At 39.1% G+C, this 27,951-nt stretch overlaps 1 protein-coding gene and 1 pseudogene across 10 annotated transcripts in view; both read right to left on the bottom strand.

The window, feature by feature from the left end:
- Positions 1-532: 532 nt before the first annotated feature.
- LOC112128727 (large ribosomal subunit protein uL6-like) lies at positions 533-8,723 on the bottom strand (annotated as a pseudogene).
- A 9,317-nt stretch (positions 8,724-18,040) lies between these two features.
- Positions 18,041-27,951, bottom strand: part of KIAA0586 (KIAA0586 ortholog) — a 126,708-nt gene continuing 116,797 nt past the window's right edge. For 6 of the 10 annotated variants that reach the window (XM_054530677.2, XM_009249122.4, XM_054530683.2 and 3 more), the window contains 2 exons: positions 25,998-26,063; positions 18,041-18,377 (listed from right to left, as the gene is read on the bottom strand). In XM_054530677.2, coding sequence (XP_054386652.2) covers positions 18,226-18,377; positions 25,998-26,063 — 218 coding nt within the window. In that variant the 3' untranslated portion in view covers positions 18,041-18,225. Of the gene's footprint in view, positions 18,378-22,168; positions 22,254-25,997; positions 26,064-27,951 lie in introns of those variants that run through there. The other 4 variants (XM_054530679.2, XM_024231881.3, XM_024231884.3 and 1 more) reach the window with 3 other exon arrangements.

Below are 27,951 nucleotides of genomic sequence, written 5' to 3'. Positions count from 1 at the left end.
AATAAAAACACAAATAAAAATGTTAATGATCAGACACCCTGCAGCTTTTGTGCTAATCACCATTTCCTTAAGAGGACTCCCTAAACTTCAGAGAAATGATGCTTTTCAAGAGCTTTGCAGAGGTTTGTTAATCTCCTTCCCCTTCCTGCATGAACAACTTTATCTTCACTTACAATTTATTTTACTAGTTTACATTCTTCAAGAACAGATGGTCCACCTGACCTGAGATAGCTCCTCTCGCCAGCAGAGTGTCGCTGTTCTGAACCGATTACCTTGTCATGTTCTAAGGAAAACTATTTCAGAAACAGGTTACTAATGGGATGTTTTAGAACTTAACACATCATTTAAAAAAAAAAAAAAAAAAACTACAAGTGATCTCATAAAGTGTTGGGAAATGTTTGAAATGAGACTTTATTAAAGTAGCAGTATGCCCGCCATCAAGAGCTCTACATATAATGTCTCTTCTACTGCATAAAACTAGCAGTATTAATTTTTACTTCTAGATTCCTACCCACTGTAGGATGATTGCTAAGAAACATAACTCCATCCTGGGCAAAGCAACATTTAACATATAGTCTGTGAATCTTAAATAGGCTGCATTGTTTCCCTTCATTTTTGTGTGTGCTACATTCTCTAATTACATTCTCAGCTGCTCCAGAAATCATTTATTTGATCATTTATTTACCCAAATTCACTTCAGGAGCAGCAAACAGGTATGTCAGGTGTGGGAAGAGAGACGTCCAATGTCTTTTACAAAATAATTTCTTAAATCTCCCTGGTACATTGACTGGGCAGAACTGACTCAAGGACTGCTACAATCAGAAAACAACTTTATTCCTGTCCAACACACTACCCATCCAAGCCCACTGTCTGAGGCTAATTTTTCCTTGACCCCTGGATGAAATCTAAAGCTGATAGCTTATTCACTCCTCTTAGGTAGTAAGTAATACCATAATGACATTACTAATTATTCGATTAATTCTTAGATGATAGGCAAAATCATAAGCACTGTAGGAAGACCCCACAGGAATCCACTCATTCCTAGTTAACAAAAAGCCCTCTGATCACTTACAATCACACAAAAAACTAATCACAAAAACAGAAATGTCCACTTTTACCTAATAGTGAGAATCCGAGCTGCATTTAAGAGAACTTTCTCCTCGCAGAGAGATCAGGACTCTGCAGCAGGAAGACCTGCAGTGGAGAAAATCCTTCTCCATTTCTCCGTCTTCTTCTCTTGCTTCTGCACCCCCCGACTCACTAGTCTGGCTCTGGCTTCCAGAAGGTTGTAAGGTAAGAGAAGTGAAAGAAAAAGGCCATGGAAGATCTTCCTTGACCATCATCAATTTCATCTGGGGTTGATTTCCTCAGGTTGGATAGGTACTTTAAGCTGATCCTCCCTAAACTAGGTGAATGGTTAAAGGTGGCCACTTTTCTTAGGGTGCATCTTTGGGTTCTTCAGAGATCATGGTAGGAACATCAGACTATAATTCTCTTTTATTTTTCCAATAAAGGTCTTTTACTGCATCATTAAAATATCACAAATAGGTTTTAGGAATCATCTGGCATCTAGTTTCTGTAGGTGGACAACTCTTGGGTCTTATTCATCAGCCTGCTGAACTGTTTGTTTTTCAGAAATACAGATACAATCCAAAAATGTTCTGAAATCCTTGTTTTTAACTGTTGTGGCTTGCCGAATCAAAGCAGCTGAATTTGAAACAAGCTCAATGTTATTTCCTTCAAGGATTAACTCACCTTTCTGGGCTTGAGATACTGAATAAGCAACACCTGGCCTCATCCAAACCCATTGGATGTATTTTTCACCCAAGAAATTTTGGATGTCAATAAGAGACCCATTCTCCTGATAACAACGTTGTTGGGGAAGTGAGCATACACAGAGCTCGCCTTGTAACGGAAACTCAGTGTAACACCCTTGATCATGTTCTGTGCGTGACTACAAAGAGTGTGAATGACAGCCAGTTCTTATTTTCCTATCATTTGTCAACCCAGAGCCTTTTCTTTTTCTTTCCAGGAAGACTGAGTTCTACAGTCAGATTGTGATTAAAGTCCCTCTGCAGGGTTCCTCTGGAGCTCTTCACAATAACTGTTCATCCCTTTCAGAGTGATGTCAACATTCACTGCTGAGAATGGCCTTCATTCTTGCTATAGACATGGCAAAAAAAAAAAATCATACCATGATTCTCTTAACATGAGTAATGCATTTCCCTCTGGCTGTTTTATTTCTTTCTTTAGCCCCAGGGAATTTAGTGGTCCAACCCCTGGTTGGGTTCACGTCACCCCTCTAGGCAGTCCTCTCGGGCTGATTTTATTTATTTAGACCAGATCTTGATCTGTTACCCAAGCTGGAGGGCAGTGGCATGATCACAGCTCACTGCAGCCTCGACCTCCCAGGCTCAGGCGATCCTCCTGCCTCAGCATCCAGAGTAGCAGGGACCACAGTCACACACTGCCAAACCCAGTTAATTTTTAAATCTTTTTGTAGAGATGGGGTGGGGGTTGGAGCGGGGGCCGGGGGGGGTGGTCTCCCTATGTTGCCTAAGCTGGTCTCGAACTCCTGGCCTCATATGATCCCCCCACCTCGGCCTCCTAAAGTGCTGAGATTACAGGCATGAGCCACTGTGCCAGGCCATTGGGCAGATTTTAAATGTTTCTAGCAGGGCTGCCTCTCACATTGCCCACTTCTGGTCCAAGAAAAAAACTCGCACTTATTCTTGCATCTTCCTCTCCCCCTCGGTGGGATGTGTGGCAAATTCCTAAGCTGCAAAGATGCTGTCACTCTCTGTACCCTGCTGCTTCAGGGGAATAGCCATAGCATCTCATCTTTAGATTCCTGAGACAACAGTCCAGTGGGTCCTCAAACTCCTGGGGCACAAGCTCTCCAAGTGGTCTTCTTGCTGCTCCTTCCACTGGGACCCATCAAACTGGCCACCACAAGCCAACCCTCCTCCAAGAAATTCTCTCTACTATCCAGCAGCAGCCTTTTCTGTGTTTGAGGTGGGTGTCGGGCTTCTGGTCATCATCATGCCCTTTGGAGGCCCCTGTTAGTTTTCTAGCAACTCACTTTGGAATGGAGGCATACCTACCATCTATTGCCTGGGACTTGGACTGGGAAAGAGTTCATCTTATTTACCGGTGATGGAAAGATTCATTTATTCCACAGTAAGCACCTGGGCCCTCCTAGCCGTTATCAGTGCAGCTGCCATACCCAACCTGAGTCCCAGAATACCTTGCTGCACTGCCTGCACCCTGTGGGCTGAATGTTGGGAATTCACTTGGACCAAAGGAAACAAGAAAAAAATCACAGCAAAATTTATTTTCTTTGGGAACAAAGTTCACTTTCTTGGCCTTTCTCAAACAGACTCCAAGAGACACCCGAGTTGCCTTAAGAGGCTCACAAACCCAACATTCACACAAGGCAACCCCTATCTCATCCCTGAAATAGACACATAAAAGGGCTCCCCCAGCTGCTCCTCTCTGAGGCCTCCACCACTTGTTTTAATGACTTTTATTTTGAACTACTCTGTACCAGTTGAAAGTCACAGCCAATAACTCGGGCCAGTCTTGGCCACTGAGTGCCAGCCATTATGGTTTGTTTAACTTTTATGGAAAGAAGACCTCTGAGGCCAGGTGAGCTTTAATTACACCTCTTTTGTTAGTTCAGAGTTTCATGTTATGCCAAGAAAGCATCAGCCTCATACCTTGTTTATACTAGAGAGGAATAAGAGGGCAAAATTGCTCCTTTTCCTTTATTTCCAAATCACTCTTTTTTTTAATAGGTTAAAGTTAAGTTCTTATAAAACCTTCACAATAAAACATCATGCTTAAAAAAAGAGAGTCTCAGGTTCTTGGCACCGAGCATTGCCAGCACTTCACAGTTAGATTTTTCCTCTTAGCTAGCTGTTCTTTTCCTTTCAGCAGGAATGCTTTCTGGTTTTTATAGCTAAATGGGATGAGAGAAGCAAAACAGCAAGAGGTATTCATGTAGTCACGTTACATTAAATTTCTCTAACATAGAGTTCCATTAGAGTTTCTTTCTTACTCACAGAATACCATTGTGTATATATTAGGATTTCAGTCCCCCAAAGCAGGCCTGCTTACAAGAAATAGGAGATTAAAGAACTGATGTCTCTATAGAAAAAGAAATAACATGTCAATTGTGTTTATTTGTTAGGTTGCGTGATTTATGCTTTCTCATGTGAAGATGGAACAGAGAAAAGGAGACACGTGACTTTGTTTAGATAATTCCCAAGGAAAGTTGGAGTCCCTCCTTCATGAAAAGAGTTGCCTTTCATTTAAAATATAAATGGTACTGACAGCTTATGGGGAAGAAAAAGATTTCTTGTGTAAGAAATGAATTCAAGATGCATCTAATTTAGTCTCCAGAGGAGGAAGATATTTAGCATTCTAAGAGAAAAAGAAAAAAAAGTGAAATGAAGGAAGACTCCCATGAAACAGGAAATTTAAGGGCCCTTTCATGAAACTTCATATTCATATAGATGTGAAAAGGAACAATGCAATTTGAGTTTAAAGTATCCATTTAAAATTCTTTGGTTACCCAGGACACATTTCAGCCTCACCTCACTTCTCTATATCTTAATTAATTCTCATCCTAGGTGGATAATTAAATAAAATAATAATACTGGGCAAAAGCTTTAGAAAACTCTAACATGAAAAAAGAAAATATGTTAATAAAGTTTCCAAATAGATGTTCTCTTATCTTGTTTTCCTATTGGAAAAATAGGTGGCAAAGAAGGGCCAATTCTAACTCTACTTATATAATTTGTGATTTCACAAGGCTACGAATTAGTGCATGCAATTAACATTAATGAGTATCAAAAAAAACCCTTCTGTGTATTAAAAGACTATTGTCTTGCACTAGATGTTCATTTTTTCTTTAAAATCTTCATCGCTGCTTCAGAGGAAGTTATATTTTAAAAGAGAAAATCCAGATGTAAATGTGTAGCAAGAAAAAGGAAAACCAACCAAAACCAAAGCTATGTTTATTGACTATGCTTCAGAATAGAAAAATCTCAACACACACACACATGCTTTCTCTGTGGATTAATGTGACTGCAATAATCATGCAGTGAAAGTGACGATATAATGATGTACTTTCTAAAAATCTATTGGGGACAACTTGTCATCTTTAGCACTTGGAAAATGGGAACCACATTCCATCACCCCTATATAAGCCCTTCTGTGGAGAGTCTCCCTGCCCTAACCCACAGGCCTTTAATTCAGCCACAGAATGAGGCTGTTAATTCATTGGGAACTATACGCCCCTTTTCTTATTGGGAAGTTTAAAGTCCCTGAAACTTGTCGTACATTCATCTTACAAGCAAGAACTTTGTTTACAACATATAATGATAAAAGAATCTTAGTTTAATGCCAAGAATCAGATTATTGCCTCAAAAAATTACCTCCCAAAGGAGAAAGATTCTTATTAAAAGGGGAGGATTTCAGAGTCACTTTAGAACGGTACCTCTGGGTGTTATTTTTCAGGTAACATAAAGCATTTGAATTCAGCTGCTTTTTGATCCAAGTAAAACACTTCTGAAGATAAGTGAGGTTTGTTTCCTGAGTTAAGGACATCTTTAAGTGACAGATGCAAGCCAATAAAAGGCCTTTTTCAGGCTCATATAAACTGGAACAACGACAAACAAATTTCAAGACTGCTGAGAGATTGAGAAACCTCACAGGACACCTCGCATTTAACACATTCTCAATGGACTTCAGACTTCCTGGCTGTTCCTGAACTATTTCCTGTGAAGTAAGACATCATATATCAGTGTCAAAATGCACTTCAGCTGATACTTTCCACAGCTCTCAGACAAGTCCTCAACAATCCGGCATATATGAGAACCAGCCTGTGAAAGAGGAGGCAATTTTACCATGGGAATGATCTCACCATTGCTCAGTTGTGCATATGCATTCATTCATTTGTTCACTCAAGAAACATGTGAGGCTTCCTGTCCTCTAGTAATGGTTCCCAATCCCAGCTAACCATCAGATCACCTGGGCCCTCCCACCAGCTGTTGGTTTGGTGGGTATGGAGTGGGGCCTGTGCATCTTTTTTTTTTGAGATGGAGTCTTCCTGTGTTGCCCAGGCTAGAGTGCAGTGGCACAATCTCAGCTCACTGCAACCTCCGCCTCCCAGGTTCAAGCGATTCTCCTGCCTCAGCCTCCCGAGTAGCTGGGATTACAGGTGTGCGCCATCATGCTCAGCTAATTTTTGTATTTTTAGTAGAGACGGGGTTTCACCATGTTGGTCAGGCTGGTGTCAAACTCCTGACCTCATGATCTGCCCGCCCCAGCCTCCCAAAGTGCTGGAATTACAGGCGTGAGCCACCGCGCCCAGCTGGGGCCTGTGCATCTTAGTTTTTAAATGGTCCACAGCCAGATTTGGAACCACTCCTTTTGTATTTAATGATCTCATTGATGAGAGGTTTACAGGCAGCGGGAAACCATCTTTATTCTCTAAATTCTTGAGCTACCTCTTCATCCTGACATCCTATTCTGCTCCTCTTTTGTTACTGAGTTCCCAAAGCTTCTCAGGCCAGGGCCAGTGGTGGAAAGATTGGTGATGGACAGAGGAAAGAGAAAGAAGGAGAATAAGGTTTAAAAATGATAATGTGATTCACTTTCCCTTACCATTTTACTGCTGCTTCTATTCCAGCTGCCAGGAATGGTGAAATTCCTTATGCCAGACTATCCCTCCTGCCAGTAACAATTATAAGCTCTGGACAAAATATAAAAACCAGTTGTTTGAAGGCACTGGAGAATGACCAAAAGCAAGCAGAAACTGAGAATATTTATACTTTGAAAGGAGGAACACAGTTGGTGAGATCCACATTTATCCAGGGCACTTCCCATTGCCCGTGTGCATGGAGGACACACTCATGCAGCAGTGACAGTGTTGCTGGGCTTGGAGGTCAGAACAAGTATCCAGAGCTCCCAGAAAGGCTGAAAATTGAGCAGGAAAATCGCATAAAGAAGAGAGCTACAGATGGGGGGATCCACAATATCTGCATACAGACTCTTTCAAATTCTTAGCTAATAGGTGAACTGCACATGTGCTGGGTGAAAATCCAAGGAACCCAGTGGAAAGCAACACCTGGAAGCCTGAAAGAGATGTCAACAGTTGCCTGATACTGGAAGGACAGAGTTTAAGATTCATGTCCTTCCAATCTAGAGGGGCTTGGTAAACAACTTGAATATTCCACTGAAACCTTAGGACTATAGCTTAAGAATAAGGACCACATCCAAAGGCTAAGAACTGTGCTTATTTATGCTGACCTACTAAGATTCAGATTGATCCTTATAAACTCCTGTCTAAATTACCTAAGACTTACTCAAACCTGAAGAGATATTGGGGCCAATCCATTCTATTGTTGTTGTTGTTGCTGTTAAGAACAAGGACTACTTCTACTTGTACCAGTCCTTGCAATGCTCAGATTTCTGATTAATAAACCTAATAGGAAAGACTATAGATTTGTTTAAAAACTCAGAGCAATCAATAGAATTATGATTCTTAGATTCCCAGTGTTTCCTACCCAAATACTATCTTGTCTTCCATTCCCTCCATGAGTCAATGTTTTATGGCAGTGCGTAAATATGCAGCTTTATTTTAGTAACCAGTAGTTAAAGAGATTCAGTGCTTGCTTGTTTCATATGCAAAAATCACCAGACTTGAGGACCTATGAAATCACCTTCATATTTTTCTCAATGTCTAAGTAAATGATCTTAAGGATCTAAGTATTCCATGAAGATCCACCCTTATACAACAATTTATTGCTGTGTTCTCCTGCTATAAGACTTCAATTATTTCTTAATGAAATTGGCAGAAAAGGGACATAACATGTCAACTGAAAAGTTACAACTCTACCTGAAAATTTCTAACTACATCATTTCAAAAGATCTACAAAATTTGAAATGACATGATTTTGGTTATGATCGGTCTGTAGGCAGATACTCTCTGTTATCCTCCAGAATAAAAACTATTTCATTTTATCTAAGCTCCCAAAATCAAAGGCAATTAAGATTTTCAGGGCCTGGCGCCGTGGCTTGCCACTGTAATCTCAGCACTTTGGGAGGCCAAGGAGGGTCACTTGAGGCCAGGAATTTGAGGCCAGCCTGGCCAACATGGTGAAACCCTGTCTCTACTAAAAATACAAAAAATTAGCTGGGCATCATGGCACGCACCTGTAGTCCCAGCTCCTCAGGAGGCTGAGGTGGGAGAATTGCTTGAACTCGAGAGTTGGAGGTTTTAGTGAGCCAAGATCACACCACTGCACTCCAGCCCGGGCAACAGAGCAAACCCTGTCTCAAAAAAAAAAAAAAAAAAAAAAAAGATTGCTCAGGATTGCCCTTACAAGAGCTTCCTAAGACATGATTACAGGCCCCTTCACATGGGATGAAAAGGCAGAAAAAGTCTTCCCCTCTCTGAAGGTCTCCCCCAGCAACTCTATACTTCGTATATCCCTAACTGTGCCAAACAGAGGAAAGACAAAGCTGCCTAATAGGAGCATTAATTTGGCTGAGAGAAGCTTCACACCAGTAGTGTATTGGCTCTCTGAACAAATCTCTCGGTCTGGTGGCTACAATGTACTCTCCCTGCCTACACAGGCCGGGGGCAGCAGCTCAGTGGTCAGAGCTCCTGCAGCAGGCTGACTAGCGCTTACTGCTGCACCAGCTTTTTGCATTCCACATGCTGTGCAGTCCCTGTTACTCTAGGCAGCACTCAGCGTTTCTCTGTCAGCTGCCTCACTGATGATGAAATCCTTCTACTGTCCACCTCACAATTGCACATCCTTAAGATTTTAATCCCACCATTGACTCCCTCTTCTATATAAGGAGGAATCCATGACTGTTTGTGGTACCTGGGGGATTAAGAATGCCCAGCTCCTACTAAACACATGCCTACCCTATTACCCAGAAATGCATCCAAGACAAATCAGTCCATCTGTCTACTAAAATAAATGCACAACAATATTCATAGCAGCTTTATTCATAACAGAAAGTGGTAACACCCCAAATGTTCATCAACAGTAGAATGAATGAATGAATTGTGGTATAGTCACACAATGGAATGCCACACAGCCATAAAAAACAACGAACTGGCTGAGTGTGGTGGCTCACGCCTGTAATCCCAGCATTTTGGGAGGCCAAGGCGGGCGGATCACCTGAGGTCAGGAGTTTGAGACCAGCCTGACCAACATGGAGAAACCCTGTCTCTACTAAAAATACAAAATAAGCCGGGTGTGGTGGCACATGCCTGTAATCCCAGCTACTCAGGAGGCTGAGGCAGGAGAATCGCCTGAACCCAGGAGGCGGAGGTTGCGGTGAGCTGAGATCGAGCCATTGCACTCCAGCCTGGATAACAAGAGCCAAACTCCATCTCAAAAACAAACAAACAAACAAAAACTACAAAAATATATATGAATATCACGGATATTATACTTATAAAAGAAACTAGAAAAAAGAGTACATACTCTGTAATTCTACCTATACGAAATTCAAAAATAAACAAAAGTAACTGATGGTGATAGAAGTCAGAATGGTGGTTACTTCTGGGGGAAGAGGGGGTGTGTATTGACTAGGAAAGGGGCACAAGGGAACCTTCTGGGTTGCTAGGAAGTGTTCTAGTTCTACTTGGGAGATATTACACAGGTATGTATAGACAAAAGTAGAAATTCATTGAGCTCTCCACTTGATTAGTAATTTATTATATAAATTATATTTTCAGTAGAAAGTAAAAACTAAACACACAAGAATGCCTAGATCAAATCTTAGTCAATTCTGACTTAATACTGTTTGTAGATGACTTACCTTAAAATAACAAAGACATTTTCTGTACAGAATACTCTGTCGCCACCTAACATGCAGCTATCAAAGCTGCTCCATGGGCTAATGTTCAATGTGCCCAAGTGGATAAATGAACACCTCTGACTTGGTCTTGCACTTTGGCAAAGAAGAAATTGTAAACACTAAACAGATAGTAGATATGCATTTGGAATTGCTCATAACTGTGGGATGCTAAGAAACAAAGTGGATATGTTTACTTTTTAAGTTACTCTGATTGAAAATGGTAAAGATACTAAAACTACCAAAAATGGTAAAGACACTGAAAATTCATTATAAGCTATTCAATATGAAAAATATGTGTCAGTTAAGTTACAAACTCACAAACTACTACACTGAAAACCAATGACAATGCCTTTGCTAACTCAATGCTAAACAAGTAGCTTTTATTACCACAACTACAAAGAGTTCCATCAAATTGACATCTATCCCCACTTGGAAGGAAAATTGGCTCAATTTAGACAAGCTATAATTGGCTCATAACAATCAATCCAGCCTTCTGAGAAACAATATTGGCAATTACAGAGACATTTTCTTCATAAAGCTGGGTGCTGGCAGTCTCTGACAGCGGCCTGGGAGTGCCATGATCCATCAAGTGGATGCTAACTTGACCCATGATTTTTTGCATCATGAAAGAATCAAATTAAGCTCCATGGTAAATAAATAATGAAAAAAATCAAAATTTCATCAGAAAGTGGGAGAATAATGTCTCATCTACAACTAACATAACCCAGTTATAACCAAAAAGGGAAAACAAAATACAGAAACTCCTCAAAGCCCTTTCAGAATTTACAAATGGGTTTTATACAACTATCCAGGTCATTAAGCTATAAATATATATTAGTAGTAGTCTGTTATCAGGATGGATAGAACCTGTTCCTTGATGAAAAGCTACAGATGGGCCAGGTGTGGTGGCTCACGCCTGTAATCTCAGCACTTTGGGAGGCTGAGGCAGGTAGATCACTTGAGGTCAGGAGTTCGAGACCAGCCTGACCAACATGGTGAAACCCTGTCTCTACTGAAAATACAAAAATTAGCCGGGCGTGGTGGTGGGCGCCTGTAATCCCAGTTACTTGGGAGGCTGAGGCAGGAGAATTGCTTGAGACTGGGAGGTGGAGGTTGAAGTGAGCTGAGATTGTGCCACTGCACTCCAGCCTGGGCGACAGAGCAAGACTCTGTCTCAAAAAAAAAAAAAAAGAAAAAAAAATACAGATGTTTCAGAAAGAAAACATTGCTAGACTTTGTGTTCCCAATACAGGGAATTCCTGCTTCTATTCAGTGACTGTGGAACTCATTTCACCATAACAGTCCTATAGGATTCTGCAGAATTTCTCTCCTAACACAAAAACTACTCTCCATTCAGGAAAGGTAAAAAAAGAACAAATGGAGGCACTGAAACAAAAGCTGTCCCAATCAGGGGCTGGCACACTACAGCCCATGGGCCAAATCTGGCCTGAAGTCTTTTCATATGGTCCATGAGCTAAAAAATTTTTCTTACATATTTTAAAAGTTTATAGAAAAAACAAAGAGGGATATGGACTATGTGACAGAGACCACATGAGGCCTTCAAAGCCAAGAATATTTACTATCTGGCCTTTTACTGAGAAAATGTGCTGACTCCAGGTCTAAAGTATCAAAAATCCCTAATCTGCCTTAGCCTAATGTTTTGCCACCAGTGTTAATGGCCACAAGACTACCTCCTCAGAGCTCATACAGATTTTCTCTCTAGGACATCATTTATAGCATACCGTATGTGGTTAGGAATAACTCTACCGAGAACTATTTTTTGTCACATGCAGACTTAGCTAAATACTGTCAGAAGCTCATTAGTATACGGTTTTGTGCCCAGTAGGTACAAGCCGCCTTTCCAAAGGAGACATCACTCAAACCTTTATATGAATTCTAGTTCAGTGACCAGTTCCACTAGAAGAGAAATCAATGTTTGCTAAGTTGAAAAAGTGGCCACAAATTCTTCCCATTCCATATGCATGCTCCCTAGTATGCGACTTTACAAATCTGCCCACCAAGAAATAGAGTCTAATTATCTACTCTTTGAGTCTGGGCTTGGACATATGACTTAGTTTGGGCAACAAGGCATTAGCAATATGACACAAGCAGAGGCTTGAACGCTGCTTGCATACTGAAGCTCGCCCTCTCTTACTGCTCATAGGCACTCTCAGATCAACATCACATAAATGCACTTGGGCTAGCCTCTTGGATAATGAGAGACACATGACCCGGTTACCTCCATTTCCCTGCCAACAGCCAGCAACCACCAGATATGTGAGGCCATCAACTATCAATTGAGTGTAAATTCATGTGTGAGGGTCAGACATCATCATGTGGAGCAAAGCAGTTGTTCTAGTTGAGCCCAGCTCAAATTGCTCATCCCCCAAATCATGAGTAAATAAATGATTGTTTTAAGCTACTTAGTTTGGGGTGGTTTGTCCTACAGAAAATGCTAATTAACACAGACACAAAAATGCATTAGAACGTTATTGGAAGGAGCCACTTCAGGTCCTCTTGACAACAGCTACAATTGACCCACAGTTACATGTGTCATAATGAAAATGAACTTTCAACTAAAACCAATGGACTTCTACTCCCATGAGTGACTGCAAGTTGAGGCTAACCAACAAGCCTCCAAAACCTGGTTTCAAGGCACAAACAGCTTACCTGCGATCTTCAGGTCAAGCAGACAACTTTGTAAGTGCAAATTCCACCCAAGACAATGAAAAAAAAAAAAAAAACAGATCTTTTTGTTATGCCCAATCAAATGAACTGACTCCCATGTAAAATTGCTGTGTAACTAAAAGCTATTGCTTTCCTTTTCTATGACTCTACTTTTCTTCATTTTTTCCCCTCCCTTTTTTGAAGCAAAATACATTTCCACTACCTTGTTTTTAAGAATGAGAGACCATAGCTTCATCTGCTAACCTGCCTCTTGCTGGACCTGTTATCCATTTCTAGCTCCAGGCAACACTCAAATCATAGGAATACCTCTGCTTAATGCTAGCAAACAAATCCACCAAGTTTAAGATCTGAACATCTTCTATATACTTTAGAGCTTACCACAAATATCTCTAGACTCAGCTACTCAGGCTGTTGTTGTAATTACATAGAACTACACACAGTCAATATTTTATCTGGAGAGAAAAGTCAACCCAATGACATTTTAAATTATCTTGAGTGTCCATGGTACTTTTATAACCCGTCCGACTATTGGGGAATGTGACCAAAGGAAATAAAAATACTTACCAAGCTTGACAAGCAATCCTGTACAACTATCCTGATGATAGAAATACCTCTTATATTACAATTTACATATTTACTTATAATGTAGCACCTTGTAAAAAATAGAAAAATGTCCACGTTCAGGAAAAGTAGGATACAAGATGCCAACTCAAATAGTTTATCACCATAATTCTGGGAAAAAGACATACACTTTCAACTCTTTACATATATATTAATTATAGGGCCAGTGGGCCTGTTCTTTATCTGTGACCTCTATGTATACTGAGAACTACTCCTGGGGCGTATGTATTCCTGGTACATAGACTCCTTACCAGCTCCTTTGAAGATTTTAAGTCCTGTTCAGTCTCATCATCTGGGTCTCTTCAGAAGTCTCGTAGGAGTGACCTCCCAGGAGATGGTAGGAGTGTACTGAACTGCTTGAGGGTTTTAACTTTGGTTACGGGTCCCTGAATTCCAGAGATGTATCAATAACTTATTCCTCACTATGGCTGAAATTATAAATGTCACCATTCATACTATAAAGACCCAGAAAAAGAGCTATGATTTGCTTGCTGTCTTGGTAGAGGACCATCAAATAGCTTTACAATATTTACAGGCCTCGTAAGGGGGCATCTGTACTCTGGCTAATATTTCCCATTGTTTCTAGGTAAACACTTCAGGACAAGAAGAAAAAATTATTTTAAAAAGAATACAGACACAGGCTGATGATTCTCAAAGGTTTGACAGTCTGACACTTGAAATCTACCCCTCATTCTCCTACCTAGGTCAAATAAAAACACTGCCTTCATGAAATTCCCTAAACTGTAATGATCAGATTTCTCATTAGAAAATTTGCTTTTCTCTAGTGCATTTCTAATAGAGTCTTCAAAAACTACTGTGCAACTGATGTTTCATGATCAAATGATGATTCCATATTAGGGGGAGACAGAATTTCTTGTGGTTAATCTCTGTCCTCCAGGAGAGGCATATGACCAAAAGCAGGAATGACAAATCCTGAGGTGACTGCCCAGCCTCCCCCTGAGGATCCACGCCACACTGTACCCCCATGTCCTTCATACTTCATGTTTGTTAAACAGATGCATATATGGATGTATAATAGAAAAGAATGCTTCAGTGAGTTTTCTCTTAGTAACATCACAGAAATATTAAGGACCGTACTCTCCATTATTGTTCAAGTTACTCATATATAAGGAAATACCACAGCATCAGGACATCTTTTAAAGGATGAGTATATTTCAATTATATAATAATAATTCTTTTTTTTTTTCTGAGACAGAGTCTCACTCTGTCGCCCAGGCTGGAGTGCAGTGGCACAATCTCAGCTCACTGCAACCTCCGCCTCCTGGGTTCAAGCAATTCTCCTGTCTCAGCCTCCGAAGTAGCTGGGACTACAGGCACACGCCGCCACACCTGGCTAATTTTTGTATTTTTGGTAGAGACGGGGTTTCACCATGTCGGCCAGGCTGGTCTCGAACTCCTGACTTCAGGTGACCCACCTGCCTCGGCCTCCCAAAGTGCTGGGATCACAGGCATGAACCACTGCGCCCAGCCAGTTATAGAACTATTTTTTCATTGGGGGTGGTAATATATTATGAACTTAAAAATGCTACTTTACTTATTTTTAAAATGTTTTGAGTTAATAGAAAAACAATAAAAGATCTAAATATATATGTTTAGCATTTTAAAGAGTTATTAAGGAACTGGAAATCTGTAAGTAATAAGAAACATTTTGAAATAATCTTCTAAGAATAAAAATATTTATTCAAGATTCTATTAAAGTATACAAAGAATGAATTTAGGATTTAAAAGAAAGGAGCATTTTATTTATTATTATTATTTTTTTGGAGACAGAGTTTTACTCTGTGGCCCAGGCTGGAGTTAAGTGGTGCAGTCTCAGCTCGTTGCCACCTCTGCCTCCTGGGTTGAAGCGATTCTCCTGCCTCAGCCTCCCAAGTAGCTGGGATTACAGGTAAGCGCCACCATGCCTGGCTAATTTTTGTATTTTTAGTAGAGACAGGGTTTCACCATGTTGGCCAGACTGGTCTCGAACTCCTGACCTTGGGTGATCTGCCTGCCTCAGCCTCCCAAAGTGCTGGGATTACGGGTGTGAGCCACCCGCACCCAGCAGAAAGGAACATTTTGAACACGTTACCCAGTGTTAAGGCATGTTAGCTCAGCAATTTTTTTTTTTTTTTTTTTTTGAGACACGGTCTCATTCTGTCACCCAGGCACAACCACGGCTCACTGCAGTCTTGACATCCTGGGCTCAAGCAATCCTCTCACCTCACCCTCCTGAGTAGCTAGGGCTACAGGTGTGTGCAACCATGCCCAGCTAATTTTTTGTATTTTTGGTAGAGATGGGTTTTGCCATGTTGCCCAGGCTGGTCTCAAACTCCTGAGCTCAAGTGATCCGCCCTCGGCTTCCCAAAGTCTTGGGATTACAGGCATGAGCCACAGTGCCCAGTCACAGCCCAGCAATAGTAACAGCCTTGATCTTGATAGTCTACCTCTTAATAGCATGTCTCATAAATAGTTTATTCCGGAAGTTGGAAATTGTAAAATTTAATATAAAATAAAAATTTTAAAGCTTATAAAATCAAAAGTTCCATTTAGTTTGTTTTTACATACATAGTCTTATTCCAAAAGGATTTGAAGTGGTTGGCAGAGGAATGTGTACAGGAGTAACCGTGAACAGAAATAATCCTATAAAACAAAATACTGATGAATGCTGGGTGCAGTGGCTCACGCCTGTAATCCCAGCACTTTGGGAGGCTGAGGCAGGCAGATCACCTGAGGTCGGGAGTTGAAGACTAGCCTGACCAACATGGAGAAACCACATCTCTACTAAAAATACAAAATTTGCCAGGCGTGGTGGCACACGCCTGTAATCCCAGCTACTCAGGAGGCTGAGGCAGGAGAATCGCTTGAAACCAGGAGGCAGAGGTTGCGGTGAGCTGACATCACACCACTGCACTCCAGCCTGGGCAACAAGAGCAAAATTCCATCTCAAAAAAAAAAAGAAACCGTCGAATGGACACTAATTTTTTTTAAAAAGAAAAGCTCACGTGCACAGTAGAATAAATCCAAGATTACACTTCTACCCTAAAGTTAGAAAAGGCAGGCTTTCTATGGTTAGGGGGAAAAATCTACCAACACCTTTAAATAAAAAATGCTTTAACTAAACCAAGATTTTGCTAAAATCCTTCCAAGGCAGAAAAAACTATGAAAACCAGAAACCAAGGTTGGGGGGTGGGGTGTCATGTTTAAAATGAAGCAGCACTAAGCAACATTTCTCCAGCTTTCACCTTGCCCAGAGTCTTGTAGATGAATATCAAAAACAAATTAAAATCCACAGAGCAACATTTTTCTTCCACTTGTTTAAAGGAAACTGTTATAAGCAGAACTGTCCAAAGGGCCATATCAAAGAAAATGGGTTCTAAAGTGAAACCTAAAACATTCCAGTAACCAAATACCTGAGAGAAGCTGTGAGGAAGTGCATGTGGAAGGCTGACACATTTCTGAGTTTCCATAGATTTTTGCAGCTTCTATGTTCAGTGAGAAAAAAATCCCCAGGCAATGGCCCCTATTAGAAGTTTAAGGAATTCTAAATTGCTCTTCAGTAATTCTCAGCCTTGAGTGCCCATTAAAATTACCTGAAAAGGTCTTTTTTTTTTTTTTAATACCAATGCCTGGACCCCATCCAAGATCAATTAAATTGAAATCCCTTGGTACAAGGCCCAGGCATTAGTATTTTTTAAAGCTCCCAGAGGTTCTAATGTGCTGCCAGTGCTGAGATCCACTTAGCAACCTACAAAAATGCTGAAAAAGTCAAGGATGACTATAATTACTGTGTGTTTGAAATTCAGTTGCGACAGAAAATGATTTTTCTGGGAGGTAAATTTTTTTCACTAGTGCTACGCTGCCTTTCTTTTCATGTGCTTATACCCTCTACTATACAGTACGGAAATCCCTCAAGATAATAAGAACACCACCATTTATTGAGCACTTACATGGTATCAAGCACTGTGCTGGGCACTACCCACCCCCATCTCCACACACAATCACTAATGCCCATTATTCTGCAAAACTAAGTATTAAACCCATTAATCTGAAACAGCTGATAAGAAGGGGTTTCGTTGGCCCCTATCACAAAGCAAGAAGTTACAGAAATTGGGATTAGAACCTACATGTATCTGATTACGAAGCAATGCTTTTTATTTCCCTTTAATTTTATGTATTTATGTTGCAAAAGGTAATAGAGTTACATGTTTCACAGGTTTATAAAGGTTTATATGGTATACATAAGGCATATAAAAATTAATCTCACTGATAATTTTTTTCTATCACAACTGAAGTTCAAATACATAGTAACCACGATTATCCTTGATTCCTATCACTTAGCCTCTCCTATCACCCAGCCAACAATTCTCCTCCCTGGAGACAAACTTAGCAGTTTCTTGTTTATATAATATATTTACAAGCAAATACATGTAAGAATATGTGACATACCATACATTTGAATTCCTCCCCATCCCATTTTAAATAATTTCAACAATTGCATAGTTCATACACTATTTTGCACATGGCTTTTTTCAGTTTAACAGTGCATCTCAGAGATTATTCCATATCAATAAACTTTTTAAATTCTTTTTTTGTAATACATAGTATTCCATTGTACTGATGTACCATCACTTTAAAACCAGTCTATTATTGATAGACATTTGATTTTTTCTATTTGCTGTTATAAAAATGTTAGAATGAGTAACCTTGAGCTACATAATTTTATAAATACATACAGATAATTACACCTATAGATTAAATGCCTAGATGTCAAAAGCCATGCCCTTTCACTACTCTATGCTATCTCAGGATTCTAAGAAACAACTCACAATCAGACTTATGATGACTTATACTTATTTTATTTAAAAACTTTAAATACCCAAATTATGCTTTTCATTTTATTTAAAAAACTGGAAATTTTTTTCAGAATATGCTCAAAAACCAAACAGTCTGAGAGAGGGTTTTAAGCCAAGGTAAAATGACTTTAAAACCAGTGGCATAAACACTGTGCTGGCTGTCTCTTCTCGTTCAGAAGGTATCTGCCCCTGAAGACTCCATGTCCTCCTGCATCGTGCTGAGACTCAGAGACTGAGAGCAATCCTCGAGGTTCACTGAGGGCAGCGTCACTGACATCTTGGCAGGGGGCATCTGTGAAGCGGAGAGTGGCACTGCTTTCCCACCTGCACAAAGGAGAAGCTCATTCAGCTCAACATGCGTATCCTGAGTATTTACGTGCTTTATACTTTGCAAAATAATATGAGGTTGGGGGGGGCGCGGATTCCAAATAAGGATTGCACACGAGGGACTCTCTTGTCCCAAGGTGCTTAGAACTTGTCAGAGAGGTAAAATGCACCTTCCTCCTTTCTACCCTCACTCCTAATCAGTCAGAGACAACATTAGTATACAAGTTAAAAGTTGTGATACAGATGATAAATGCTAAGTAAGATCAAATGGGGTTAAGGGCCTAGTCTTTGAAATCCAGACTTAACTTCTTGCTGGCTGTGTGACTGTCAGCAAGTTATTTTACCACTCAAAAGTTCAGTTTCCCATATGTTAAATGGGATAATAGTACCTACTTTGCACAGTATAGTGAGGATAATATAGTGTCAGTGAAGAGCTCAACAACAGAGCTTAGCACTCAGTAAGTGGTCAAAAACTAAGCGCTCCCATTACCACTAAAAGATAGCCATTATTACTACTGTTACCATTAAGTAAATAGCTAGGAGAGCAATAAAACACTATAATAGCCAGAAATTAAAGGTTTGTGATTAGAGCAAGAACTTTTTTTTTTTTTAAGAGGTAAGATATGAGCCATGCAAAAGGCATTTGAAGTCAAAGGTTGCCAAGGCACTTTGCTCTTCCTCCTATTCCTAAAAAATAGACTCTTAAACTCAAGAGCATGTCATTAATAATGATTTACTGAGTGCCTAAGGGTGCTATGCTATCAGTCAACAGAAGTGATATAAGGTTAGCAATGTCAGAGGAAAAACATACTGCAGTGGTCATCCAAGTATTACTGATACTTGACTTTGGAAAGCATTTTTCTCTGTAAAATAGACTTTTCTCTCTACTGTAAAGTAGACATTATCTCTACATTTAATGAAATATGAAAAAAAAATTCCCACTTCATGGATTGAGAGCAATATTATAATGTCTAATATGAAAGCTAGCTGGTGGCAGAGGGCAGGCAGTTTGGGATAAATAATTCATTAATATGTAAAAAACTCAAAGTTGACTACATAAGTGTATGTATCTGCCTATACCCGAATTCACCCCTGTAAGTTTAAAGCACGATGCCTAAGAATATAAAGACTGTCAACTTGGTATTATTTAAAACAAACAAAAATCCTCATTTAAAATTTCATGGATTTACCATAGACATAAGAACAATAAATACATTAAAAATAAATGACCTTAAACAATCTTAAAGACATATTTCAGACAAGAGTCACAGTAATTTTTCTAAAATCCCTTTATGTTTTTCAAGTAGTTTCTACAGTAATAACATAGAATTTTTCATTAAATTTTTATAGGGGCCACAGTACAATTAAGACAGTTCTGGAGATTTTACTGATGACTCAATCACAGCTGTCCAAGATCAGAATACTTGTAAAAGGAAAATTCCTTTCATATAAGGAAATTTAACAAAGACTGTTTTAAATACTGTATCACTCCTTTTTGTTACTATTTCATTTTTTATAAAAAGCAGAGGAAGATAAGATTTGGTATCATTACAGCAATATCACAAACTATAATATAATACCATAGTATTTAAAAAGAAAACAAGTTTTATGTGAATTTAAATAGAATAAATATTTCAAATAGGAAAAGATTTTAGTCTTTTCAGTTTGTCAGGATGTAATAAAAATGCAATGAACAGACACTAAAGACTATTTTTTTTAATCTTTTTTTTGAGACAGGGTCTTGCTCTGTCACCTAGGCTGGAGTGCAGTGGCGTGATCACGGCTCACTGCAGCCTCAACCTCACAGGCTCAAGCGATCCTTCCACCTCAACCTCCCAAGTAGTTAGGACCACAGGTATGTACCACCATGCCTGGCTAATTTTTAAAAATTTTTTGTAGAGGGAGGGTCTCCCTATGATGCCAGGGCTGGTCTCAAACTCCTTGGTCTCAAGTGATCCTCCTTCTTCAGCCTCCCAAAGTGCTGACATTACAGATGTAAGCCACCATGCCTGGCCTTAAAAATGTGTATAGGACATAAGCATTAATAATATGTAATATTTAAATATTCTTATATTTTACAAAGCCATGATGCAGAATACACAAAATAGCTGAGGGAAGCAGCCAATATCAGAGCTCACCTCATCAATAAAATAAAAACTAACACTGGATATAACTAAGTCCTAGAGCAAATTAATTTTCCACTCATACAAACAACTTAATGTTACCTTCTAATCCATTCCTTGAGTTACGCATCTGCCAAAAACAACAGTGATACCAAATACTCTTCTTTTCTCTGTTAATTTCCCAAAACCACTTTGTATATACCTTCGTTTTCTACTTTGTGCATAAAATTACAGATTAAATTGCTCAATGTTGTAACAAGAGCTATAACTTTTTAGGGTGGGGGGATCTCCTAGAAGTTTCCAAGTCTCAAGGAACATACTGAATTCAATCACTGTAAGCATTTCTTGCAGTTATTGCCTTATATTTGTATAACAATTCAAATTTTGTAAACATGTTTTCACCATCATATTATCTGATCCTAACAGTAATTCTCGGAAACAGACAAGGCAACTGAGGCCCAGAGACATTAAAGTGGGCTTCTCCAAAAGCATATATGCACTAACTAAACATCTATATGAATCTTCTGCATGTATGGAGCTAAGAGCATACACAGATGAAGAAGACAGAGTCCTCATCCTCAAGAAGTTCATCACCTAGTAGAGGAGATAAACATGTATAAGAATACTTAAATGAAGTGGAAGGTAGCCATTGAGTTGGGACTGAAAAGATGGTGGGAAGGCAATGAAGGAAAAGAGAATAACAAAATAAAGTCAAGATAAAGTTAATGTGTTAAGGGAACTCTGAGTATTCTGATATCAAATATTGTTTGGATAGGAGGAATGGTGAGATAAGGCTATAAAGCAAGGCCAGGGCCAAGTCCTGTGAAAGCAGTAAGGAGTCACAAAAAATTTTGACCAGAGGAATAATTTGAGCAAATGTATGGTCTAATATCCAGCATCTATAAGGAACTTAAAACAAATTTATAAGAGAAAAACAACCCCAAAGGACATGAACACTTTTCAAAAGAAGACATACATGAGGCCAGGAAGTATATGAATAAAATCTCAATATCACTGCTTATTAGAGAAATGCAAATCAAAACCACAATGAGATACCATCTCACACCAGTCAGAATGGCTATTATTAAAAAGCCAAAAAATAACAGATGCTGGTGAGGTTGCAGAGAAAAGGAAACACTTACTCACTTGGTAGGAGGGTAAATTAGTTCAACCGTTATGGAAAGTAATATGATGATTCCCCAAACAGCTAAAAGCAGAACTATCATTCGACCCAGCAATTCCATTACTGAGTTTATACCCAGAGGAATATAAATCAGTCTACCATAAAGACACATATACGCAAATGTTCACTGCAGCACTATTCACAACAGGAAAGGTATGGAATCAACCTAAATGCCCAAGAATGACAAATTGGATAAAGAAACTGTGGTACATGTATACCATGGAATACCATGCAGCCATAAAAAAGAACAAGATCATGTTTTTTGCAGGAACATGGATGAAACTGGAAGCTATCATCCTTAGCAAACTAATGCAGGAACAGAAAACCAAATACTGCATGTTCTCACTTATAAGTGGGAGCTAAATGATGAGGACTCATGAACACAAAGAAGGAAACAACAAACACTGGGATCTACTTGAGATTGGAGGGTGAGAGGAAGAAGAGGAGCAGAAAAAATAACTATTGGGTACTAGGCTTAATACCCGGGTGATGAAATAATCTGTATGACAAATCCCCACAGCCTGAGTTTACCTATACAGGAAACCTTCTTCACATGTACCCCCAAACCTAAAATAAAAGTTAAAAAAAAAAAGGTAAAAATCATCCTAATAGCTGTGTGGAAAATAGAGAGAGAGGAGAGGGATCTACAAAAATAGTCCATGGAAGAACTAATGATCCTTGGCAGTGGAAATAGGGCCAAGATATTTTGGATGGAGACTTAGTACTTATAAAGAACCAAGTTTCACTCTGAAATGACAGATTTGGTTGACTGACTAGGCAGTAATAAGAACACCAACAAACTTGGGAGCGGTGATGAAGTTTTAAGCATAAGTCTCTTCATGACAGATCAAGAGTAGGGTCCAAATCAGGTCACTTAGGAATGGCCCCACCCAGACTGCTGGTGTGAGGCTTCTGTATGGGAAGGAGTAAAAGGCAGAGGGGATAAGAGAATGGATTCTGGAACAGGGCAGAGCTCAGCTCATCCATCCATCCAACAGATATCAACTGTGCACCTACTATGTGCCTGGCACTGTTCTAGACTCTGGAGAATACAGCAGTGAAGAAAACAAAGGATCCAACCTCACTGGCCGCACATTCTGTTGGGTTCAGGGGATGAATGACAAGTAAGGAAATAAATATCTAATATAACAGGAAGTACTAAGTACTACAAAGAAAAATAGGTGAAAGGTAAGAGGGACAGCAAATAATAAGAGACTGAAAAAGTTACGTAACTTCTCTGAACCCCAGTTTTCTCAACTATAAAAAAAAGTAAGTACCGACTTCAGAGGTGTTTTTTGTTTGTTTGTTTGTTTGAGACGGAGTCTCGCTTTGTCACCCAGGCTGGAGTGCAGTGGTGCGATCTTGGCTCACTGCAAGCTCTGCCTCCTGGGTTCATGCCATTCTCCTGCCTCAGCCTCCCAAGTAGCTGTGAGGGACTAAAGGCGCCCACCACCAAGCCCGGCTAATTTTTGTATTTTTAGTAGAGCTGGGGTTTCACCATGGTCTCAATCTCCTGATCTCGTGATCCACCCGCCTCGGTCTCCCAAAGTGCTGGGATTACAGGTGTGAGCCACCACGCCCGGCTAACTTCAGAGGTTTTTATGAGGATTCAGCGAGATAATACATACAAAGTGTTTTGTATAGTGCTGGAACATAGAAAGCACACAAACATATCAGCTCTTACTTTTATGTAATTGGAAAGCCACTATCTAAGAGGCAATGAGGCTCAGGGTGGGCTGCAAAAGGTACTTTGCTTTAGAAGGAGGAATAAGAATGTTTCACTGAAATACAATTAAGAAAAAAAGAGGGAGTGGGGAAAGAGAGAGTACACTCTGGAAGGCCTCCAAATAGTTATGCTAGTTTAAACTCTAGTTAACTGTGTTTTAATCAAGAAGTTATAGCAATAAAATGTACCATCTTATCTAAAGGTATTTGTTAATGTACATTTTGGGAGTTTTTTTTTTTTTTTTGAGACGGAGCATCACTGTGTCACCCAGGCTGGAGTGCAATGGCATGATCTTGGCTCACTGCAACCTCCACCTCCCGGGATTAAGCGATTCTCCTGCCTCTGCCTCCTGAGTAGCTTGGATTAATGGTGTTCACCACCGCACCCGGCTAATTATTGTATTTTAGTAGAGACGGGGTTTCACCATGTTGGTCAGGCTGATGTCAAACTCCTGACCCCGTGATCCGCCCACCTTGGCCTCTCAAAGTGCTGGGATTACAGGCGTGAGCCACTGCGCCCGGCTGAAAACTTTTTATTTAAAGTATTCATTTACACAAGCTAAATCACAGTTTTAGAACTTTGTAAAAGAACTCGTTAGACTGGGAACATTTAAAAAAGCATCACTTAGATTACTGTGAACAGGCGAAAAGGGTAACATTCATAAAAAAATTAATTTTTTTAAAGAAAAGACATAATATTTTAATAAATCACCATGAAAGCAAATATAAATCTTCTACCTCTATTAAATATAGTTTGATGCTTTTAAAGTTTGACTTTTTAAATTTGCACAGTCAAGTCATTACTCTATGATGTAATTGTTTCAACAGCTGTTTTCAGGTCTATAAAAAAGACTATTCCTTGATTCCATGGCTTTGCAGTGTGTCATTTAACCTGGCATGCATTTAAGCGGGGCATGCCATGGAGTCAGACCATGCATTAGAAGCTTCCTCAGATATAATTTAATACACGTTTTTGACATTTGAAATTCCAATTTTTTGCTTTAAAAATATTTAAAATTCATAAAGAAATTTTATGTTTTCTGTTTTTGGATGTCAGATTTATAAAACTAAGTAAAAGAAAAACTATAATTTATTCTGAGTAATAAGTTATGTAACGAATGGTAGGATTCAATTCTCTGAATTGTTTTTCCAGTGATAGTGGTGAAATATTAGTTCCTCTCCTGTTAATTGTGGCTGTCTTATTCTGACTGCAGCACTTACCAGACTGCACTGTAATTATTTATGTATCCGTCATTTCTACCAGGCAATGCATTCCTTAAGAGCATGGACAGTCTTTGGAAGTGACAGTCTTTGTGTTCCGGGTGACTAGTATAGCAGGTACACAGTAAGTATCTGTGACCTTATCACCTTGTATTATTGTTACTAACTTGTAAGTCTGTTATTTCCATTAAAGATGTGCTCCACTAGGACAGTGACTGTGTCTTATTTACCTCTGCATTCTACAAAGCCTCAGCATGATGCTGGACAAACAGTGGACCTTGAAATGACTGCTGAACCAAATTGATTTGTTTCTACCTAGAGAGTCTGTGGTTTCTCTTTGCTAACAGCTTGCTTAGATTCACACTGACCAGATCTTGTCTTTAAAATCAGCCCTGAGTTCCAGCAATGCAGTTGCTGCCCAGCTGTCTGTGAAAATGTTACAGTATTTCAGCTGTGTTTTATTGAGTTCTTGAAGCATTTTTCCTGTACACCCTGGGCTCATCCACTCTTGCTCCAATTCCTGTGTAAGCAGCTGCTGAACTATCCTGCTGTATTCAATTCTCCTCACATACTTAACCCAGTCCTACAGATTTGCAACATCATAGCCGCAGTGTTTGAGAATAAATGAAAGTCTTGATGAAGAAGGTGCCTCATCATTTGATGTTAAGTATAGTATGCAATATTTTATTTACTTTTGCTTTCCAGAATTAGTCACTATTAAACATTTCTTTCCTTACTCATGTTTTAGAAAGGGTAACTTAAAATGTTACAAAGATCTTATCCCAAAATATCTTTTAGGCATATGAATCCTTTTACTTTTTTTATTTTTCAAATGAGTTGACAAATGCTTATTTTAAAATTTATAATTTAAGGTAAAAACAAAGCAGTTCTTATAGGAAGAATAAATGTTCTGACACCTGTAAAAACAACTCCAATTCTTTTTCCTCTAAAAAGCAATCGTTAATGTGAAAGATCTGTTTCTTCTTATGCCAGGTTCCAGCTGCTTCACTTTGTTTAAAATGACTTCAAAGTTTAAACACTGTCCTGTCCCAAGAAATAACCTCCCCCAGATGGAATTATCTTGAGTCCTATCCTTAGTGCTCTGAATACCACACCTGCAGCCTTTTAATTCATCATTTTATAAACTTTCCAAAGCGAAACGATAGGTTTTCTTTCCTGTCCTCTAACTTACGCCTTTTGGAGAGCTGAGTTTATAACCTGGGGTGAATTTACAGATATTACATAAGAATTAAAAATTGCTATTAGTATTTCTACTGTGTTGATTATTATGAGAGAAAGAATCATAAGGAAATGAAAAAATCTGAACAGCTCCAAGTTCAAGAACTTTTAAAGTAAAAATCTTACCTGAAAATACACATGTGAGGTATGGATTAAGCTTGATTTGTGTCCGATCCATATCACCTGGTGAAACTACATAAAAATTTATTTTTTCAGAAGAAAATTAGTTAAGCATAGAAATAATCATGATTCATTCCTATTCACTAAAAGAACACAAACCAAATGCACTCCCACCGTTAGTCTCACAAAACCAGGTAAACAGAAGTTTGATCTAGTGGCCTTAATGTAAAGAAGGAAGTTAAACAGCTGAATTTTAATGACTATCAATAGAAAAATACTTTAACAGATTATTATCTTTATGCATCACAGATGAGAGAGGGGGGAAGCAAAGGGTCATGAGAAAATCTGAAATTTGTATTAAATAAAGGAAATTAATGGGCCATTTCTTCCAAGGTGAAAAGTTTTCACAGATTCTCTTACCTAATAATTTAATAATTACAAAAAGAGGTTTAGAATTTCCCTTCTTCCTAGGCCAGCCTGGAGCATATTACTCAACACAATCCATAGGAAACAACCCATAAAGCTGGCAGGGAGCACAGAAGAGTAATACACTATTATAGCAAAGCAAATTTTTAGTATTGAGATAAAATAGGCTGAGGAAAAAATCTTTTTTATGGCCAGAGAATCGGAAAGTTAACTGAGAGAAACCTATAGCACATATAGGTCTCAGGCCAACAAGACACCCTGGATACTAAGGGCATGGCTCCGTTATGATGCTGTTAATCTGTGCTGTGAAGTACAGTCAGTTAACAACCTTCTATAACTTATTTCAAACAAATTCTTGGGGTAGGGTGATATGAAAAAAATTATAATGTTGTATAATCAGTATTTCTTTTCTAATTTTCTTTAAGATAAAAATCAGTTATCTCTTAAGCTTCATTTATTTCACAAAAATTTCAGGTAGTACATGTACACAATGGAGTGTTATCCAGCCATAAAAAAGGATGAGATCCTGTCTTATGCAACAATATGGATAGAACTGGAGGTTATTAAGTTAAGTGAAATAAGCCAGACACAGAAAGACAAACTTTGAAGGTTCTCATTTATTTGTGGGAACTAAAAAATAAAAACAGGCCGGGTGAGGTGGCTCATGCCTGTAATCCAAGCACTTTGGGAGTTTGAGACAGGTGAATCACTTGAGCTTAGGAGTTCAAGACCAGCCTGGGCAACATGGCTAGACCTAGTCTCTACAAAAAATACAAAAAGTAGCCAGGTGTGGTGGCTCGCGCCTGTAGACCCAGCTACTTGGGAGGCTCAGGTGGGAGGATGGCTTGAGTCCAGGAGGCAGAGGTTGCAGTGAGCCAAGATGGTGCCACTGCATATCAGCCTGGACAACAGAGCCAGGCCGGAGAAAAGAAAAGAAAAGAAAAGAAAAAAAACAATTGAACTCATGGAGATAGGCAGTAGAAGGATGGTTACCACAGGCTGGGAATGGTAGTGGGAGTGGAAGGGAAGTGGGAATGGTTAATAGGTTTAAAAAAAAAAATAGGAAGAATGAATTAGGCCCAGTAATTTGCTAGCACAACAGGGTGACTATAGTAAAAAATAATTTAAATGCACATTTTAAAATAACTGAGTATAATTGGATTGTTTGTAACACAAAGGAGATGCATACTCCAATTACCCTGATGTGATTATTACACACTGCATGCCTGTATCAAAATATCTCATGTAACCCATAAATACATATACCTACTGTATACTCACAAAAATTAAAAATTAAAAAAAATTTACACTAAAAATTAAAAAAATTTTTGGGTGGATTTTTATAAGAAGATATTTAAATGGGCAAGTTTATAAGCATTCCATATTTCATTATGCTGGGCAATACATTCTCACTGGAGATAAACATTCATGTTAAACTATTATTGTTATACTGTAGAAAATTTAATGTTTTATAAGGACAAGAGTGTGGACAAATACAAGTTACATATATTTGATATCCACAAATAGTCCAAAA

Source organism: Pongo abelii, chromosome 15, assembly GCF_028885655.2.
Source record: "Pongo abelii isolate AG06213 chromosome 15, NHGRI_mPonAbe1-v2.0_pri, whole genome shotgun sequence".
In the NCBI taxonomy this organism is placed as follows: domain Eukaryota; kingdom Metazoa; phylum Chordata; class Mammalia; order Primates; family Hominidae; genus Pongo; species Pongo abelii.
The sequence above is the reverse complement of the archived record's forward strand: the minus strand, read 5'-3'. Positions and strand labels throughout refer to the sequence as shown.